General features: G+C 40.6%; 1 protein-coding gene across 1 annotated transcript in view; it reads right to left on the reverse strand.

Annotated features, from left to right (window-relative positions):
- Nucleotides 1-15,278, reverse strand: part of CLIC5 (chloride intracellular channel 5) — a gene marked incomplete at its 5' end in the record, with an annotated part of 25,637 nt that extends 10,359 nt beyond the window's left edge. Inside the window, 3 exons of the mRNA XM_010294787.1 lie at nucleotides 13,294-13,400; nucleotides 14,714-14,839; nucleotides 15,169-15,278. Of these exons, the coding sequence (XP_010293089.1) occupies nucleotides 13,294-13,400; nucleotides 14,714-14,839; nucleotides 15,169-15,278 (343 nt within the window). The remainder of the gene's footprint in view (nucleotides 1-13,293; nucleotides 13,401-14,713; nucleotides 14,840-15,168) is intronic.
- Between the last annotated feature and the right edge of the window lie 5,161 nt (nucleotides 15,279-20,439).

A 20,439-nucleotide genomic window follows, 5' to 3' on the forward strand; every position in this document is an offset into this window, starting at 1 on the left:
TGATGCTTTTCCTTTTTACTGCTTTCTTCCACTGCCCTCCAGTAAGATTTATCCTGTAACACACGCAAATGAACTTGGTGAAATATGCAATGAGGGAAAAGGGGAACAGTACATAAATATTCACAGTCTCACACAAACAATCTGAGATTTATTTTTCCTTTAAAAAAACAAACCGCCTTTCCTGATCACTTCCAGATTCACAGAGTTTGATATTATATGAGACCCAATACTGTTTTCTGGTAGGAGAGGGAAACCAGCTAAGAAACAGCAATTTAAGGTAAGAAAATAATATCATTCTACTGGTCTGACAGTCTGATTAAAGACCAAGGATTCATATTTTCACTCTCTTTTTTCTCCATCCGGCTCATTTTTTTCAGGCAGGCTCAACAGAGTATTGTAACTATAATCTGTATAGATTAATCCTTCACACATGGAGGAGCTGTGACTGCAATATGCGCGCCACTGTATTACATACTGAACAGTTTATCTTCCTCCCTACGATTTCAATATAACCCTTGAGATTTGCGTGCTGCCTTGGTTCCTTCTGTTTAGCCATTTAAGTCAGGTGTCTTGTCTAAGCTGGTTATGTAGGTTCCCTCTCAGCTCACAGGTACCAAGCCTCTCCAGAGGGCAATTCCTTCCAACTGCCTGAGACACCTGGTTTAAACTTGGTGTGACTCACTCCACACATGCCCTTCTCGCTGCGTGAATTGCAGACGAAGCCTAAAGGACGAGCTCAGACTAGACACCTAACTTTCAGGGAGGTGAAGTTAGGCGAGATGAATCCTACCCTCTGAATATAATTTCACAGTTCGTCTACGTGATGTAAGATAATACTTCCCATTTTTTTAAAGTTACTTAAGTATTAGGGCTTACTCCCAAAAGAGCAAGTACATTGCCAATTTGAGCATTGCAACATCCTTTCAAAGCATGTTTCTGCCTTGTAAAATCCCCAGCTCCGAGCAGCATCTATACTGAAAGGCAAATGAGTGGGCAGTCACTAGGAGAGCCATTGGAAATGCAGAGGAGAAGGATGGAGGTTGTATGCTCCCATGCATCCACGTCATTTAGATGCCTAACTCTGGGCTAAAGGGAGTTTCTGGAGTGAGTCACCTCTCCTATTAAAGATGTTCCACTCTAGATAAATAATTCAATATTCACTGGAACAGACACTTAAGCATATCCCCACAATAAAGGTAAATGCACGTACAACTGAGCTGAAAAGCTGAGATCTGTTTCTACTTAATTAATGAATCAACAAATACCTAGTTGTGTACACAGAAGAGAAATAGATTAGTGTCTCTTATTCTTCCGCTCCACTTTCCTGGTTAGGGTTTTCTCTTAGGGCACAGGAGTTCATATTCATCCTCCAGATCAGTCAGACTTGGGATTTGAAAAGGGATCTTTTACTCCTGGTCAGTGTTCAGGTGGGCACGCACCAGGAGTAGGACACGTCGCACAGACACAGGTGCACACATGCAACCAGCCACGCAACTTTGGTCATACGCTGCCTTTCAGACATGGTCCGGACCAGGCACAAACAGGTACATATTTTCCATATATGTTGGCGCATATGTTCTGTGTATGTCCAGTGAGAGAAACGGAGAGGAGCACTCCAGCCAGGACTCAGAGGAACTTGGGGCTGAAATACCGCAGTTAAATACCCAAAGCAACCTTAGGAACCTGGACTCATAAAAGATCTAATGATTTATTTAGGGATAAGATTCACCTTGTCTAACCTTAGCCTTCTAAGTGTTAGGGAATTAGTCCAACCTAGTTGTCTAAGCCTCCTTTCTAGATAGTGATGAAAGACAGGCTTTTCTAGAGGATCTTCACCCAGTTTTAGATCCATAATTTAAGACAAATCAAACTGCCCTTTAGAAATGGATTTGTGTCCTTCTCCATTGATCACAACAGAAGCCAGGATTATTGGATGACTAATGTGTAACTTTTAGAAAAACAAACTTAGGTGAGATGATCCCTCCATTACCACCTCTCTTCCCTTTCCCACCCCACCTACAAACCCTTGAGATCCCACCTGCAGTGCTGTGTCCAGCCCTGGAGCTCTCAGCACAGAAGAGACATGGACCTGTTGGAGTGGGGCCAGAGGAGGCCACCAAAATGATCCGAGGGCTGGAACAACTCTGCGGTGAGGACAGGCTGAGAGAGTTGAGGTTGTTCAGCCTGGAGAAGAGAAGGCTCCGGGGAGACCTTATTGCAGCCTTCCAGTACTTGGGGATAAACTTTTTACCAGGGCCTGTTGCGATAGCACAAGGGGTAGATGTTTTAAACTAAAAGAGGGTAAATTTAGACTAGATAGAAGGAAGAAATTTTTCCCAATGAGAGTGGTGAAACCCTGGCCCAGGTTGCCCAGAGAGGTGGTAGATGCCCCATCCCTGGCAACATTCCAGGTCAGGTTGGACGGGGCTCTGATCTAGTTGAAGATGTCCCTGCTCATTGCAGAGGGGTTGGACACGATGACCTTGAAAGGTCCAACCCAAACTATTCTATGGTTCTATGATGTGGATTGATCAAAGCTTCACTCCCAAAGGCTTGGGATATTTTGACAGACCTGTCTCAAAATCTCCACAGAAGGTATGTTGATTCCCCAGTACCCTTTCCTAAGCCAGAGCACAATGATCCAAGGGCTAAGATGTTACCTGGATTTCGGAGACCTGAGTCTCTTCTTCCCTAGCTTTTCTACATCACCTTATATAAACAATTTTAATTCTCTGCCTTTCAACTTCCCATATACAAAATAAGGACAATAGCACTCTTCAGCCACAAACTTTAGATTGGTAAAAGCAGTAATGTACCAGCCATGGAAATATGCTTCAGGTTGAGGGGGATAAACTGTAAATATAACAAAAAGAAGAGGCATCATCCTATTTTTGTGATACCATCTGTCCTACTCCCAAATTAAACCTAGTGAAACAGGTTAATTGATAACGTCTTTAAAAAGAAAATCAAACACCTATTTTACAAGCACCTAGAAAGTTTGTTTTGACTTGTTTCTAGTTTTAGACTAAAAACTCAGGTGTCTTCCTTCCCTTTTCTTATTAGGTTTTACTGTGAAGGCAAGAAATAAATGTAATACTTGTTATGTTATCATGAAGAATGCAATTGCAGCACCTTCAAAATTTTTTAAGAAGAAAACACAGATGTTCAAAAGACACCAAAAGAAGGTTTCATTTTTGAAGTCTCTTAGGAGTCCAAGAGACCCTGCGGGCAGGAAGCAAGTGAATGTAAAACTACTGGCCTACAAGTGCTCCGGGAAGAACAGTACCTAACTTGCATTTCACAAATCATTGTAACTCTGTAGTAGCATGTAAGTGACAAGCATCATTTTTAGAGCACGTCCCCGGGGGCCTAATCCTGACCTCTGCAATGCTAGTTTTGTGCAGGTGTCCCTAAACCAACTGCAGACAAGCAGCAGCTGATTTGCATCAGAAACCTGAAAAAAAAGAAGAAAAAACATCAAGCCCTGCAGATTATAAAACCACATATTTATCGTATCAGATTATCACTCCAGTATCCTGATTTTTACGATGCTATATGTTTAATTGTAGTGTAAAGCTTTGTTTTACTAGCAAAGAGCAAATAAGATGATTCCGGGACTAACAAAGAAAAACTAACGATATGTTTCTGCATTAAAATAGGAGTAGACTTAGCTTCTAGTAGAGTGCAACTGGGCTTTAGCGACAGTGCTGTGGGGACCCCTTGTGTTCTAATGTTTAAACAAAAAGATTTTGCCTCTGCAGGCTGTTGGCGCTTCCATCTTTAATATCAATTTCTTTCAGTCCCAGGCATCTAGAGGAATAAAGTCTGCTTTTGTTTACACCAGGAAAATCCCCATTGCACTCCACCGAATTTCAACTACGTTATTTAACTTCAGCAGCAACGGAGTGAAGACACCTGAGAGAGAAACAGAGCAATGCCTAGCTAGCAGCACCTGAGGATGAAATTTTAAAGCTTAATGAGTTCCCAAATCCCTCAGTTCACTTAGAAAATCTCAGTCTCAATTTGTTTTATTTTAGTGTTTCCAGTATTTTCTGTCCTTTGTGTTCAAAAATTCTTACTGTGATACAAAAAAACATGAGATGATAAGATTTGCAGATGACTCACATCTTAATTCTTTTCCATTGTTTCTCTGCTTTTGAAAATTTTGTTTCAAGCCCTATGAAATGACTTAGGGATCATTGTGATTATGCCTCCACTTAACGTTCTGAAAGAAGCAGAAGCAAAAAGAGTTATAATTATGTCTGGATGTATGAAAAATCTTCAAGTACTAGTAGGAAGGTCATATTCCTTCTGTTGCAACAGCCCTGTTGCAACAAGTATTAAGAACATTTTTCCCAGTTCTGGTGTTCCCAGTTAAAAAAGGCTTTGAAAACTCAAGCAAGAGGTCAAAGGAGAACAATAATACGGTGCTCAAGGACTGGAAACAAGCCTCAAAATACCAGGTTTGAAGAGTCTGTTTGTTCAGCTTATCGGATAGAAGGCTGAGAGGCCAACATGCACAGATGCTCACCCACAGACAAAATATCTAGGAAGTGTGAGGGAGCTCTTCAGCCTTGCTAACAAAGCCATGAGAAGGCCTAATGGTTGGAAGTTGGACAAATTCAGTTTCCACATTGTCAAAGCAATGAACTATTTATGGAACAAACAAGGAGGGAGGAGAGGTAAACTTCTCGAGGTGTTTATAAAGAGACTAAGAAAAGGCAGGCTTTAATCCAGTTCTGGCAGAAATGGGAGAAACTGGGCTGGAGGAGGATAGTGTCGCATGGGCAGGTCATGGCACTTTAAAGTCCCTAATACCATCTTTCAGGTCTTGGAACAAGAACTGAGGTAGGTTGCCTGCACCACCCTCAATGTCACAAAGAATTTGCTACTCAACATTAAGACAATGACTGTAATTAAATCTCATACTTCAAAACTTAAAATGCTTGGAAAGATCACAGTATCTTTTCTCTCAATATGCAATTAATCAGATGTATTATGGGGCTTATCCATGGCCATCTGGTCATTCTCTTCTAGAGATGGTAACAGTTGGACCAATGCCTTGGAGTGGTGCAGAAAGTCTTGCTGACTAGATGCCTTCCTCACATGTTTCAGAGTAATCCTGATTCCAGGCTAAGGTCCAGGAAATATTTGTTTTTCAGCTTTGACTGTCTGGATCACCATGATTCACTTTCCTCTGCAGTGCAGGACAGTGACCAGCTATTGCCGTCAGCTGGGCATCTATCATCCAGTAAATTCCTCCCACTGCCCCTTAGAGGGGCACTGTGCATTGAAGACTCTTGTTTCTCCTATGCTCTGATGCAAAGTGACTTACATTCTAAAGGATGAAATGAGAAGTCATTTGTAGGAGATTGTAGTAAATAAACCAAAGTTCCTTCTGGCCTCAAACTCCATGAAATTCTGATTTTTTTTTTCTGCAATCAGATGAATATTTAGAAAATAATTATGTCTCCAATGCCCATTTAGTCACTTTATTCCCAGCATTGTTTTCAAGCTAAAGGTCAACTATTTAACATCTGATCTAATAAAGAAAATTAGCAACACTGATTTTCAGTTACCTCTCATTCTTCTCCTCCCTGTTGTTTTATGAAGAACATTTGCATGCATAAAACACAGAATATGTTTCGGGAAAAACAGATTCTGGGCCAATCCTTCTTCCTTTGAAGTCACCAACAGTTTTGCAAACTCATGTCCAGGAGCCAGTCACTGGGTTTTCTATCATGTGATAGCTTGCTCTACAATTGCTAAATATAAGCCTGTGAACAATCCTCTTGGGATAATAAGACCAGTTGGATGCTTAAATCTGAATATTTGCTCGCATAAGATTCGGACATTTTACTGAGTAAAGCCATAACTTCATCTAAGCCCTCGCTGTGGGGAACATACTTAAGATGTATCAAGTGTATCGCAACAAGGGGAGTTACCCACCAGTGCGAAACCATAAAGCAATGAAGTTAAAACTCAATTCTAAATAATAATGTAATTTAGGCCTCCCATTCTAGCAGCGAGGCGCTTAATTCCTCCCAGGACTGCTGCCACCAGCTTGCTCTAATCCACTTCCAGCTGCGCTACTGCTCCTGTGTGCGAGCATGGGAGTTCAGCTGGGAAACAGAACAAAGCATCCCAGTAAAGCCAGCAGCACTTGGAGGAATATGCAAACACACAGGGGAAATAATTCCCTCTTAAAGAAGAGCAGCAAGTATTTTAGTCTAGGCCTGGCTAATTCAGCAAAGACTTGAGAACGTGCCTTAATTTGAGCATATCGTTAACCTCATTGACTTCAGTAAACGTTGTCAACAGCTTTTCAGGGTTTTGCATATCTGAGTCTTGAATTTGTATAGATATACATATTCTTTAATTTCTTCTCTCCCTCCCTATGGTACGTTGTGGAGTCAAAGATACTTCAGCACAGATGTGTCAGAAAACTATGTCTGCTAGTACATTAATTGCAAATATTTAGTGTTCCCAGAATGGCTGCGTCTAAAACTACTACTCAGGCATACCAAGTCCATGCCTTGGAGGGCTTGCAGTCTGATCGCATCTGGACTTACACAGAATCTTAGGTTTAGTTTGGTATTGTTTTCAAATAGTATTTTTCATATTTCCATTGGGAAATCTTCATGCCTTAATTAGCAAGTTCTTAGAAGAAGAAAAAAAAAAAAGATAGGAAAGTTTAGGAATATTCCCTGGTAAAGTACACGTTTCTGAGATTAAGATGATGTTTTGTTATCGTTTTAGAAAACTGAAAACCTCTTCCTTCCAATGACATAAAAATCTCAGTTCTTAGTTTTGGCAGGTCAAAAGATACTGGTCCTTAAAGCTGTCACTGGTACCAGACAAATTATCGATGGCTCTGGGCCTCCAGCCAGCATGATTTTGAGGAGAACTTTCAAAAAGTTATTTCTCAAGCAAACTTATTTTGCAAACTGCTGTTTCTGAAGCATTTAAGAATCAGCCTTTGATTACTGGGCAGAAAGCAGATAAAAGCAATTGGGGATGGATGATAAATGCAACTTGCCCACTACTTAACAAGTTAGCACACAGCTACCACCACTGTTTTAGTGGTCTTTATATGTGTGTTTTTATAAAGAGACAGAGTGGAGAACAGTTGTATTAACATATCATGAGTGAGTTATTATGGGTCATCCCAAACGAATGGCAATAAAAGCTTTATATCGCACTCACCAACATGTATTTGGTACTTTATGTGCCACAAATGTTGCAGAAAAGCTATTTTACATATGTTTTAAAGACTGGGTATTTTTTATATTAGGGCTGGTTTTGTAAAGCTGCCAGGCACTTCAGCTACCGCGAGCCCAACAGTACTCAGCTCAGAGGGAGCCATAAAAACTTGTTTAAAATGTTCTGAAGCAGCTTTTTTTGTGCTTCAAAATGCCACAGTTAAAGATCTGTCATCCTGACACGTTCCATAGCTAAAAAGCCTATCACAAAGCAAGTCCTTTTCTCTGAAATTATTTTAAAAGCTATTATTTCTAGTCCTCCTTGGTTGCATGACAGAGAAAACTTAATATTGTCACAGCATAGGACAAACTGTGGCTTGTGCTGGGCCTTGGACAGGTGTGGGGTTTTGTAGTGGAAAAGGGAAATTCTGCAACTAAAAAGGAAGAAGGAAAGATTTTAACAGCAAGTTGATACACAGACATATGCACACACACACACATATATATAAAAAAAAAATCTGTGCAAAAAGCAGGAAGCATTTATGTTGGTCCTGAATTAGAGCCTGTTGCAAGATCTCCACCACAGGAAACTCCCCATCGATACAAGGGCATTGAAACGGCTTCTTAAACCTGCTCTGTTAAAGTCAAGAGGAGCTCACCCACAGCATCAAGAAGCTCCTACCCAGGCTACACACATCAGTTCAGGTGCCACGAAGGGTCTGCACCACAGAGCTGTTATTACTGTAAATATTCTATGTAGGGTTTTGGAGTGAACTGATTTTTTTTGCTTATTTTTGTGCTGATTTTCTGTTTCCTCCTTAAGAAGGCGTGATGGCTTCTACAAAGGATCAGAGCACGCCGTCCAGCCTGTGCACGTACCTACACCGTGGCTCTGACTCTCTCCTCAGCAGGAGCAACCCCACAGCGTAAAACGGATGTAGACCAGTTTTAATGCCAGCCCTATACGTGTGTGTGAATGTTTACTGTATACATACATACACAGCACACGAAGAGAGACATTTCCCACCTCGCGCACTTAACCACAGAGTATGATGTAGCTACTGAAAGAGGTGAATGGCATTTAATCACATGTAGGTTAATGATTTAAATGCGCTTTTATTTTTGGCTTCTTGATGTAAATCCAAACCAGACAAGCAGAATCCTCTGGTCAGACGGCTGGAAATTCCTCTGCATGAAATCATGTTGGTGGTCTCCCGGCTCAGCGCCTTCTGAAGAGCCGTACAGTGAAATATCCTTCCGTACCACTAATGAATGCGCCCACCCACACTGGAGCTGGTGCCCCCTAAGAACTCAATTCAAGAACAACTTTTTAAACTCATAAATGAAATCAAAGGGCTCATTCTATGAGCCAAAGAACTTACAATTTTAGGTGGGACGCTTAATGGTATGAATGGCGTATAGGTTGCCCCCTTGGTTTGCAGTATAGAGTCTCGCAAGAAAAAATAATAAGCAGGATACCGAATATGTACACAGCATTCCAATTAATTACATTTCATCTTCCTCCAATGAATACATAAATTGTTGCTACCCTGGTAACTGAGTTTGAGTGACTTGCTCAGCATCAACCAAAGGAACCCAACTAAACTCACAAGATCTTGGTTTACTTTCCTGCGCTCAGACAAGACCTCCTTCTAGCTATTAAACAATCACTAAGCAACCAAAAGGTCTCAAACTGGCCATGAAAACTTGAGCAAGGGAATACAGGAAATAATTTTTAAGACTACTGCCACTGAACTCTCCCAAGACTCCTGTTCTTGTGCGAATGAGCACTTGTCGTTTCAAGTACAAGCACTGAAGCCCGGCGGCAATGGCCGGAGGACTGGATTAACCCGGTTGTGCTACCGAAGCGAGACGCGGATCTAATCCCGCGATGAGAAGTTGACTCCTTCAGAGAGGCCCGTTATAAAATTATCAAGTGACACGGGGGGTGGAAGGAATCAAGCTCGTTGTAATTGAACTGACTTGAAATAATAAATGCACACACTTTCTTTAAACACAGCTTGCCACATCCTGAGAATCTGGAATCAATTCCTTCCCTTTCAAGAAGCTTAAAAGTGGTGGGACTTTGATATGGCATGAGCATGTTTGCTTCTGGGCTTACAGCCCTCGCCAGCCCGTTCCAAACCTTTCAACGTTTTTATATTATAAGACAGAAAAGTTAGGAAAACAAAGATGGAAAAAAAGAATCAGAAATTCAGGGAACTATTAAATCAGAGCAGCCTAGCTGCCAAATACCTTTGGTAAGTAAATGAATCGTGATCAATAACATATTGCCATACAGACTTACAGAAGAAGGTTATCACCTGCTTCTGTGCCAGGCATAAAACATAATGGCATGTGGCTAATGAAGTACTGCATGAATCCAGAAAAAAAAATACTATTTTTCTCTGTAATGTTAAAGCATTTTACTTCAAAGTAATTTTAACTCATCCAGAAAAAACATGATTTTTGCCATGAAAACTTTGTCAAAATCGATAGGTTACTATGAAACACTTCTCTTTTGACGGTGTTGCATTTGTGAGAGGAAACTGTCTTGATAGAAGGAAACCTATTTTGGTAAAGGGATGTTTCAGCCTTGATTGTAAAGCTGCTTTATATGTTCACATATTTGCCAGCAGAGGGTATCACAATCTTAGAAACAAACAGATATATGGATCCTTATGTCCATTTACATGGAAGGATTCAGACACACACTAAACCAAGAAATGACAAATCTTATTTTCTGCAGTAACTTTTCCGGTATAAGAAAAAAAAAAAAAAGAAGCTTCTTAAAGGTTACAGGCTCTGTTATCAGTGCCATCTCACCGCCTTTCCCAGGGTAGGAAATACTGCAGCAACACAGCCAAGCGATGGCATTACTTGAAGTCTGAAATTGTTGTATGTCCCTGGCTGTAAACCCTCCTGGGAGGAACACCAGCTTGGGCTTATCTTTGGCGTGCATTAGGTTCTCATTTCTTATTTCTTATTTCTCACATCCAGTATCCTCATACTGCCTAAATCTCATTAATTATCCTAACCGCGCCACTTTTCCACAAAGATCTAACAGCCACAGGCTGTAGTGAGAGCTCATGTTACGCAGACCGCATGGTTTCTGCTAAACCTGTATGTTATGAAGAATGATCATATATCATCACACCTAACCCACACTTCTCGCAGCTAGAGATAGGCTGATGCTACAGATTCCTAGCCTGATATCCCGTGCATTAGTGAATTCACCTCCCTGACTCCCAAGTTAAGAGAACATAATTTAAACAACCTAATGTTTAGTGCTTTAGCTTACTTGGTATCCAGCACTCCCCTATTCCCAACTAAAATAAATTAAAACTATTTTTTATATAATGGTCTGGGTTCTCAATTTTATTTTTTATTTATTTGTGTATTTTGGTCATGTGCATCTGATGTCCCAGTCATTGGTGTGGCTTTCCAGATTAACCCAAGCACTTGAGTCTGCTGGAGCTAGGAGCCAATACAGAGGATGCCTGTGAGACATGTACTGCTTTTATCTGAGAGCTGGGCTGTATAGGTACTGTTAAAGATAACCACAAGCATCAATCTCTCTTCTTTTTGGATCTTACCTGCTTATATGGAGACAGGGAAAGGGACATTCTCCCAAATAATTACATGTTATATTTATAAAATTCTTTTTATTGTTACAGAACTATATACAACTACTTCTTCTGTTACATAGGAAAGATAATGCATCAGAATCTGCTGCAAAATGATATGTATCATATCACAGCTAAAGCCCCAGATCCCTTTTTGATTGGTCTTGCAATTTTTAAAAATATCAGTCGAAAAGAAATAGCTTCGTTAGGAAATACATATACAGTGGTGCTGTCCTTTCCTTTTTGCATAGTCCTTTCACTGCTCAAGAAATCCAACACAAGTACCTTTTAATTAACTCATTATCTGCCATCCAAATCAGCCTTCAGAATAACTGCTGTAGGTTCAGATGAACTGGATAGGAAAGTGGGTAAAATGTCCCTGGGATAGGGGAAAAGCCATTCTTGCTTAGCCCTTGAAAACTGAAAGTCAATTACCCTGCTGAAATTGAGGTCTACTTCCCACATGGCATACGTCTGCACTGGTAGTCCCAAGGACTCTGAGGTCCTCAGGTACTTTATTCCCTTGATAGAAAGAACATGTAGGTATTACTTATACTCCGCTCATCCCTGCTCTATTCTCCTTGCACTGCAGCACTCCAGCTGTAAAGAATCAAGCTAAAAGTTTTTCTCTACTTCAAAGAGGAAAGTTGAGGATCAGTGTGTTCAGAGATTGCAACGTGTCTGGATATCAAAGGAGCACGAACCTGCTAACAAAATGGAGTGAGGACATTTGCAGGGAACAAAGCTTGCTGCTCTGTTGCAGCTTAACACCTATTTTCTCTATAACTTTGGTGTGCTCAATTGTCATTGGGAAGCCTTTTCCTTTTATTTTCAGGAGTACCTAAACCAAGAGTTTGTTAGGCAGAATGAGGGAAAGCTCCCATTAATCACACTGCACCCAGTAAAAAGGGGGAGACCTGATCACGAGCACTTTGCGGGCTTAGATTCCTTATCTTTCAGTAGCGCATACCCGACCTTGAATTCCAGCTCTGGTTATGGCCAGACACCTCTAGGGCAGCCATTTACTACGGCTGGAGCTGCCAGCCCTGGTGAGTCCAGGGACTTGCGTATTGCAGAGTCACCGGGAAGGGATGCCTTGGGTTTATGCATATGGACAGACACCCATGGCTGCTTTAGAATGCAAGGGGCAGCACAGCTGAATTTAAGATTTACAGTTGTGGAGCAGACCATAAAAATTCCTTGTAAATGGCCAAGATATTTTAGTTTCACTGTAACATCTATTTAGTCTAGCTCGTAATTTATCTTCCTTTTACAGCTTCCTACAGAGGTTGGCTGAGCACCCCATTAGCATTAGGCAAAAAAATAACTTTTTAGCATCCCTGAAAAGTGAAGCACTATAATTATTTCCTTCTGTTAACAACGCAAAAATATTAGGGAGCAGATTGTTATCTGACATAAATCATCATTTACCCATTTTCATCTCATGGGTCAGCCCCAGGCAATGAAATATAATCAGACAAATGAAATCTGTGGCAGAGCTGGAACCTGAAAAAGTCTAGTCTTCTCTGAATTACACGATATGAGCGCATGGTGTTTAACATGCCTTAGGTCTCTGTCTGTGAAACTAGTAATATAAGGTAAGATAAGATGTACATCAGTGAGTGACTGCAAATATTCTACTAGATCATCTCAAGGGATGTGGCAATGTAAAACCATTAGCTTTCATGGTGCAAGAGGAGCTTAGATTAGCTGAAGTCTTGACTCTCTGAGGGGAAAGGAATGCGGAGAAGAAAAACAATTTCATTAAGGAGACAGTGTAGGATGCATGTAAATACGCATGGCATCCGGCTTCTGCAGGGAGGGCATTTCTTTTGACACACAAACTTGTGAGGGAAAGTCTAGAGCTTACAGAGTGCAATTACATTTCTTAAAGCCACGTCTTTCATTTAATTACTTTATGTTTAATGTCTTGATTAGTTTATATGAGCAAATTAGCTATAACAGCATAACATAATCATGAGATAAGTGGGCCAAGAGTCTGATGGCCACATCTAACAAATTATGAAGTGTCAGGGCATGGGTTGCTCTCACTCAGGCATTCACTGCTAAATTTTTAGTAGTAGCACAGTTTTGGGTCCAGTCAACACACACTCTTCTAAGCAGTGCCTGGGCAGAGTAGAGGAAGTTGCACGGGCCAGCAGCCACTTCCAGGAAGCAGTATGGGAGCCTGTACTGGAATCTGAGGAAGCCAGGGTGTATGGACAGGAGCCATGTCATGGTAAAGGGGCTACTAAGCACTCTGTGGCCTGTTTTTTTTACTAGTACAAATGTAGTTAATTCATTTGTGCCAACTGAGTCCACTGAACCAACCATCTCAAGTGGATCAGAAGCGGTACCTGATCTCATATGAACAGACTTTACAATAAAATGGTAGGAGAATGGTAACTTTATTCCACTTCTAAACACATAAACTCTCTGGCACATTTGGTAATGATCCTACTCACCAGCATTATCCTGCTGCTTGGTATTTTTGATGTATGCAGAAAATTTGGAGAAGATATCTATTCCAGCAGTGTTTGATTCCCGGTGCTTAGCGGCCAACTTGGGGTACCTGAACAGGGAGAAGCAGGGGGAGGGTAACATCTTGTGTGACGATTGCATATACAATTTACAAGAAGAAAGAAAAAACCCCTCTGTACGAGTAACTGCAATTAACGCTGTCATTTACCTCAAAGCAACAGCTTGGCAAGTCACTCTTAATAATACCTGTGTCTGTCAAAGCAGGCGTTGGGATAGTTACACAAGTAAGCCTTCATGACCAAGGTAATTTCACTGGTGCTTTCTGTTACCACGATCCAAGATACAGTGGCCTTAAATCAGATGGAAGCATGAATTCCCAGAAAGATGCAGAGGGGTTTGGCAGACAGCTCTCTCTACTATGAATGGCAGTCGTGTCTAATTTTCTACGCTCAAAATGTACTCCAGAATGTAACAGCAAGGCATGTTAGTATTACCCAGGTGAAGGAATATAAGGTTTTCGGTCTCTGAATTGTTTTTTATAGACATCTGGTGCAAAGGAATATATCGATTTGAAAGACCAACACAAACTAATGACTCCTGCTGATTTCAGGGGTCTTGGACCAGAGTATAGAAAATTTAAATATCTGATCTTTTGCCTCAGGACTGGCCTATAGCTGCTGATTCACTTGGAGGTAAAACACTCCATAAGGAACGAAGCCAGTATTCATTGATTCATAGATTTTAAGGTCCAAATCACAAGCCAACATTTTTTTTCCCATTATCCTTAAGTCCAAAACACTTGACTAACTGAGGCATATCTGGTGAATCTAAACCTTTCCTTGGTAGCTTGTTCCAATGGTTAATCATTCGTACTGAAAAAATCTGTGCCTTATTTCTAATCTGAATTAGTTTGTTTATAACTTACAGCCATGGGCTCTTGTCATTTCTTGACTAGAATAATGAGTACTTTTCTGCCTACAGAGCCTCTTGTACTCTGTAATTAGTTCCCCTTCCAACCTGTCTAATATACCATACAGGTCAGAAATCTCCAGTTTTTTGCTGTAAAATGCTTTTCTGGCATAGATATTTTCTGTTGCAATTCTCGGCATCTATTCCAAGTTATTTTTAGCGTTGTAAAATGTGGACACCAGACCCCTACAAAAATTTGGTCTCCTTAATTCTGCATACAAGGGCATCCTTAAATGTGTACAGAGAAAACATTCTGCAGTTATTAGTCATGCAAGTAACCTTCACACATGGAAGTCATCTCACTGAAGCCAGCAAGTTTCGTAAATAAATATGTAAGTAAAGATTGTAGGAGGGAGTGCTTTTTAGGAACTCCTCTTAGGACATCTTTCATTCCTAGGAAATGGAATATTGACTGAAAAAATCCCAAGTTCTTACTTTGGAGGTGCAAGAGTCTCTTCCAAGAATTCCTCAATCTTGTTAACATCTGTCTTGACTTCTCCATTGAAAGTCAAGAAAGGTGGGTGGGTCCCAGGAGCCAGATTGTGTAGGTCAGCTGGCTTTCTGCAGAGAAAAAGTCATGAAATCACTAATATTTATGGTCAGGTAGTTGCACAGATATTTATAGTTCCTACAAAATCAGTTGTTTGCCCTTCTTTTTTTTCTGTAACTTGTGGTTAGAAGACTTTGAAACTACCCCAAGCACCCTGTTTAATATAAAAACATTCCACAAGTGAAAAAAAAAAAAACAACCAAAGCTGAATCCCAACTATTTTGTTGTGCACCACAGACTCTCTAGGCCAGACACAAATCTGATTGAACTCGGTGGGGCCTTTCTACAGGGCAAACACTGGATCATATAACTATTTTCAATTAAACTGAACAATTTTTACCTTTTCAGGTCAACAGTGGTGACATTGAACACAACTCCTTTGAGCCACAAGATCATGAAGAGACGCTGGGAGAATGGGCAGTTCCCAATGCTTTCTCCATCTATACCAGCCTAAGGGATGGAAAGAGAGGAAAAATAGATTTCAGACTTGTTAGTCACTTACCTCCCTCGAGATGGAAAATTGGATGTTGAAAGAAAAAGAATCCATTTAAAAATAACTGACAGTGCCTGTAATTTAATATACTTTATCATCAACACAAGAATGGAGATAGTCCAGGATTCAGCCTTTGTGAGGAGCTTGAGAAGGCAACCTGGTGCCTCTCCTGAGGGCAGCTCCGGGTGAAGGAGATTGTGCCCCTTGCTGATGGCAAGCAACATCCAGGAGACTGTATATTCTTTCAATTACTCTCATCCGTACAGGACTACCTGCTTCATGGATGTGATAGAAAACTCAGGATAGGTTTTCAGCTCTATTTAAGTTGTGGACTGCAGCTTGTATCAGCTCGAGATCTGCTTCACTGTTTTACTACCCAAAATGTGGACTTTCAGATCTAGATTCAAACCCAAGCACTCTGGACATTGACTCATTCTTATCCACATGCAGTAAAGCAACAGCCCCAGACACAAACAGCTAGATCCAGACAGAAATCTCCATGCAAATCCTTCTAAGGTTTAAGGCAGATTTCAGCCAACGCATTCAGTCTGCTCCTATCTCTAGTACCTAATGAGTTGCCTACAAACCACTAGAAAACAATTAAAAAACTGCTAGTGTTAGCATTGAGGAAACAGTCTATTTTTTCCTCTAAAAATTTATGGTCCTTAGCCATGCAAATTCTGACTTTGAGCCATGGAGGGATACAAATAACACTAGCTGAACTGAGCCAAAGCTGCGTCCAAGGACAACATCCTTCTACAATAATTATGCTTGTGGCCAAAGCTTTCAGGACGATAATGGTTTTGATAGATTTCCATTTTAATTTGTGGTACCATTGTGTTTAAAAGATTCTTATAATCCTGGTGAAGCAACCAACCTTCCGTTGTTGACCCACATGGGTTGCATAACTGTATTTTATGCACACAGTGTGTGTCCGAAAACGGCTGATGAAAGAGCTAAGCAAATACATGCCCTTTTCCTTTGGAGAAAATATTATAGTACTCTGTTTGCTCTCATTAATTTTATCTTCTTAATATTCAAGCTGTGAGGTAGCATTTCTCTGTCTTAAAGAAGGAATCACTTCTAACTATTGTAGTTCTATGAAACATTCACGGCGCAACTAGAAACATTTTGACCAGTTGCTACACACTCAGGCCTTGCATGTGAAATGTTTAGCTGAAAGATGTTCTGGTAGGTGTCATGAATCTTTCTCAAGTCTTGAACGCAGCTTTTGATGATTCTGGGTTTAAAAACAAATTCCAGATTTCCCACCCACCAAAATATGGAGAGAGTATGGATTCAAGGCTTGGAGGCAACCCATCATAAAGTTTAGGGCTATGTAAAGAGTTTTTCTCTGGGTTCAGATTAAGTTTCAAACACTCAGATTGTAGAGGTATTTGGATATGGGGGTACAGTTTGGCTGCACTTTTACCTGAAATTATAGATCTGCAATATGCCTGGCACATGGCATACGCAAGAACCAGCAAACCATGTGGGTCAAAGAGAGGGATGGCATGAGGATGAGCAAGAGAAGATGCATTTTCCCATCTGCCTGAGGTGTGAATAGCCTGCTTTTGCAAAATTTTATTAATTAGATAATTAGCTCTGTTCTGCAAATTTCATGGCAAAACAATGACAATGTTGCCATGGGAATACCAGGCTCCACCATATTGCATGCAATAATTACTACAAAGTCTAATTTGTTGTTTTGGCTTTGGCTTGATAAACGAAGAACTTTTAACTTCCTACCCTTCCTGAAAAGAGGCAAATGCTATTGGAGAAAATAGTGATACAACACCAAATTTCCCTTTGGCTTTTTCACCATCTCAGTCATAATTATATCCCTCATAAATGGGTTGGGTAACTGAGTCGACAAACAATGTATTACAAACAACGTATTACAAACCTAAAATTTGAAGAAAAACAGATCAATGACTGAATTAAAGGGCAAAAGAGTACAGACAGAAAGGCTGATTCTCATCTTACCTTCTCTGGATTTACTTTGGCTTATACCTCCACTGCGTCTGATTCACTCTTCACCTGACTCCCCTCAAAGTGAGTGTAAAACCCTGGTTTGCCAAGACCTACAAATACCTTGCGAGCAAAGAGGTCTTGTCTCACATGCAAAGCTCCAGCCCTCCTGCAGGTCTCTACCCTGCATGGAGGCAATCTCCTGCCTGTCCTCATCACCCACTTCTTGTGCTGCAAATGACAATTTCACCTTTTTCAGGAAAGAGACTGAGGAAAACCATTTCCCCGCTCTCTCCAATTACATATTCTCATACAAAGGTTAAGGGTTACCCAGATCTGCATCTTTTTACATGTTCTCTGTCCTGTAAGGCAATGGTGAAAAAACCTCTCAAAACCAGAGAGGATTATTGGGGGAACAAAGTAGACGAATGATAATGAAGACACAGAAACGATGGGTCATATGAGGTTAAGGGATGCAGAAGTCACTGGGGATGGAAGAAAGAAGCAGAGTCTGAAAGAAATAAGATTCACTTAGACACCAAAAATAAAATTAATTGTGGAGGTCAAACGAGGCCTCCAACAGCCCCAAATGGTCAAAATATCTTCCCAACACTTCCAAAAGGGTGGGAAACATTAATTGCTAGAGACACACTGGGAATAGACAGAGGAAATTCCAGAAACGAAAGATAAACTAAAGAAAAAGTACGGTATGATCTCTGTTCAAAGCTCCTGGATCTGGAAGCCAGGCTCATGATTTGGGTGGAGTCTGACTCATGGGTTTTGATCTCATGTGACTGGCATAACTGAAAACGCTACCACAAATCACAAGGCAAACTGGTGACAGAGGAGGGAACAGAATCAAAATCTCCCCAGCAACACAATTTATCCATTAAATTCAGCTCTTTTTCTGCAGAAATTATAGGCAAGGCTCTGTCAATTTTGTGAATCCTTTCTCATTGCTTCTAACAGCAGTCAGTAATTCAATGTTCAGCACTCAGAAAGAGCAAAACCTTAGTAGGTAATAACTTCAAAGGTTTATCAGAGTGTCTTAAGATCCCTTGTGAAGTCTATTAACTACCAGGAGGAGATGAGGAAGAACAGAGATCTTCCCAGGCTTAGTCACTCTTAGCTTCAAAGGAAAACAGCTTGCTTAAAGCACCCCAGTAGTGCCTAAATACAAGTCTATTATGTATCTGTCCAAGGTTAAGGGCTCAAAAATGCAGGAATTAAATAATACCTTCATCAGGATCAAGAACTCAAACAGTTGATGGAAAGAAAAGAACAAATAATTGACAAGCTGGAGAAACACCATTTATCCCTGCTGTTATTCATAAATGAGCACAAAAGCTTTCTGACGTCGCTTCCCTGAAGCACAGCAAAAGTGATCAACCACTTACAAAAAGGAGCAAGTTGGTGATATATGCGCTCTCCCTGCCAGTAACACCAGATATTTCTGATTTAATGATCACAACTAGGGATAGACTTGAGGCTTTGTGGGCACTAGGATAAATGACACAGAGTTTTTAAAGTGAGCTATAAGACCCAAAGCTATGAAAGGATTCCAGAGCCACCTTCTCCCTGCAGATGGGCAGTCCCTCCTGTTCCCTATGGAGAAGGACTTCCCAGAGTGACTGTGGAGGAATGAAATGGACTTGAGGGTGAGATTCTTTGGCCAATGTTCATCCCACTGAAGTTTAACTGAGGGTCTCGTGTGCGGGCAAGGCCAAGATGATGTACATCCAAAAGATCAACCTGGCCACCTTTCACTTCGACTGAATCCAGTGAGTGTCTGAATGTAGGTGGGATGAATGTGGGCCCCGGTAATAGAAAAGCCTGGAATCTGTGGGGGCCTAATTCCTAGAGAATTATTTTGCTCCATCTTGGAAACATCACTTTCTGTTCCCACTGCTTCACACAAACTTACCCTTATTAGTTTAGCTACTAAAAGAAGGTGTTTTTCTACTTAATCTCCAGCTGTTTAGGTACTTCACAGCAACTGATGCAAGGTCCTGCCCTGGAACTCAGTATAATCACATCAGGAAAACCCCACTGTCGTACCAGCTGCTTGCCTCTATCTGAGCAATGGCAAGAATGAACAAGATGTTCTCCTTTATTATTTATAAGGCACTCCTCCTTAAATACTTCAGCTATTTTTAACGAATTAATTAAACTTTAAAGATATTTGTTTGCACAAGTGGGGAATGTATTGACACATTACCAAGGAACAAAATTAAGAGGGTTTCGGGGAAGAGAAAAAAAAAGTCACAGTGATTTTATGAGCTTGTGCCAAATATTTTTGTAAAGTAGTGGTAGTAGTGAGACCCTCCAACCACTGCACAGCACAGCTGAACATCATGAACAGGGAGCTCTTCTCAAGTTCAAGCTACTACTTTTCTATAAATGAAATAACTGGAATAAACTTCCTAACTTGTTCCAAAAATACTCCAGCTAGTACATGCACAGTGACTGCAATGCACACAGAAAACTGTATGTTATTTTAAATAACCTTAAGGGAGGGAAAAAGGCAAATTTCATTTCCAGTTATTCCCAAAATAGAGCAGCTTTAAAGAAATATACCAGCTTTAAAGAAATATGCCATCATTAATAATGACTAGCTTAAAAATGGCAGTGCTGGAGAGAGTTGCACATCGGAAAGCACTGTGTTTTTTCCAGGAAAACACACTTGGTTTTATCTATTCTCCTTCTCTTTTCATTTTTCATTGCATTGAGCCCATTCTGCACAATGCTCCAATGCTCTCCTGTACTCTGTGGTAAAGTAGGCAGGTATTTCTGATGACACAAAAACACATTTCTTTTTCCAATCGATCTTAACAAGTTAGCAAAAGCAGGTAGGCTAATTCACCTCAGTGTTTCCCAGTAAGGATTAAGGAGGGATTTGATTTCATCAGCCCTACAATCAAAATCTAGACTCACGTTACACACGGTTACACCCTCGGTGTTTTAAAATTGGGAAAGCGCCTGCCTTTTGACACTTACTCTTCTTACGCTTAGAACCCAAAGGGGAGGTGAAAATCCTATTCGAAATGCAGAGCAGGCCAGGAAATATCCTATTTATTGTGCCATTAAAAAAATAAATCTGTCTTAGTAATTATACCACACACACAATAGCACAAATCTCCATTGTAG

Source organism: Phaethon lepturus, unplaced genomic scaffold (genome assembly GCF_000687285.1).
Source record: "Phaethon lepturus isolate BGI_N335 unplaced genomic scaffold, ASM68728v1 scaffold10789, whole genome shotgun sequence".
NCBI classification, from domain to species: Eukaryota; Metazoa; Chordata; class Aves; order Phaethontiformes; family Phaethontidae; genus Phaethon; species Phaethon lepturus.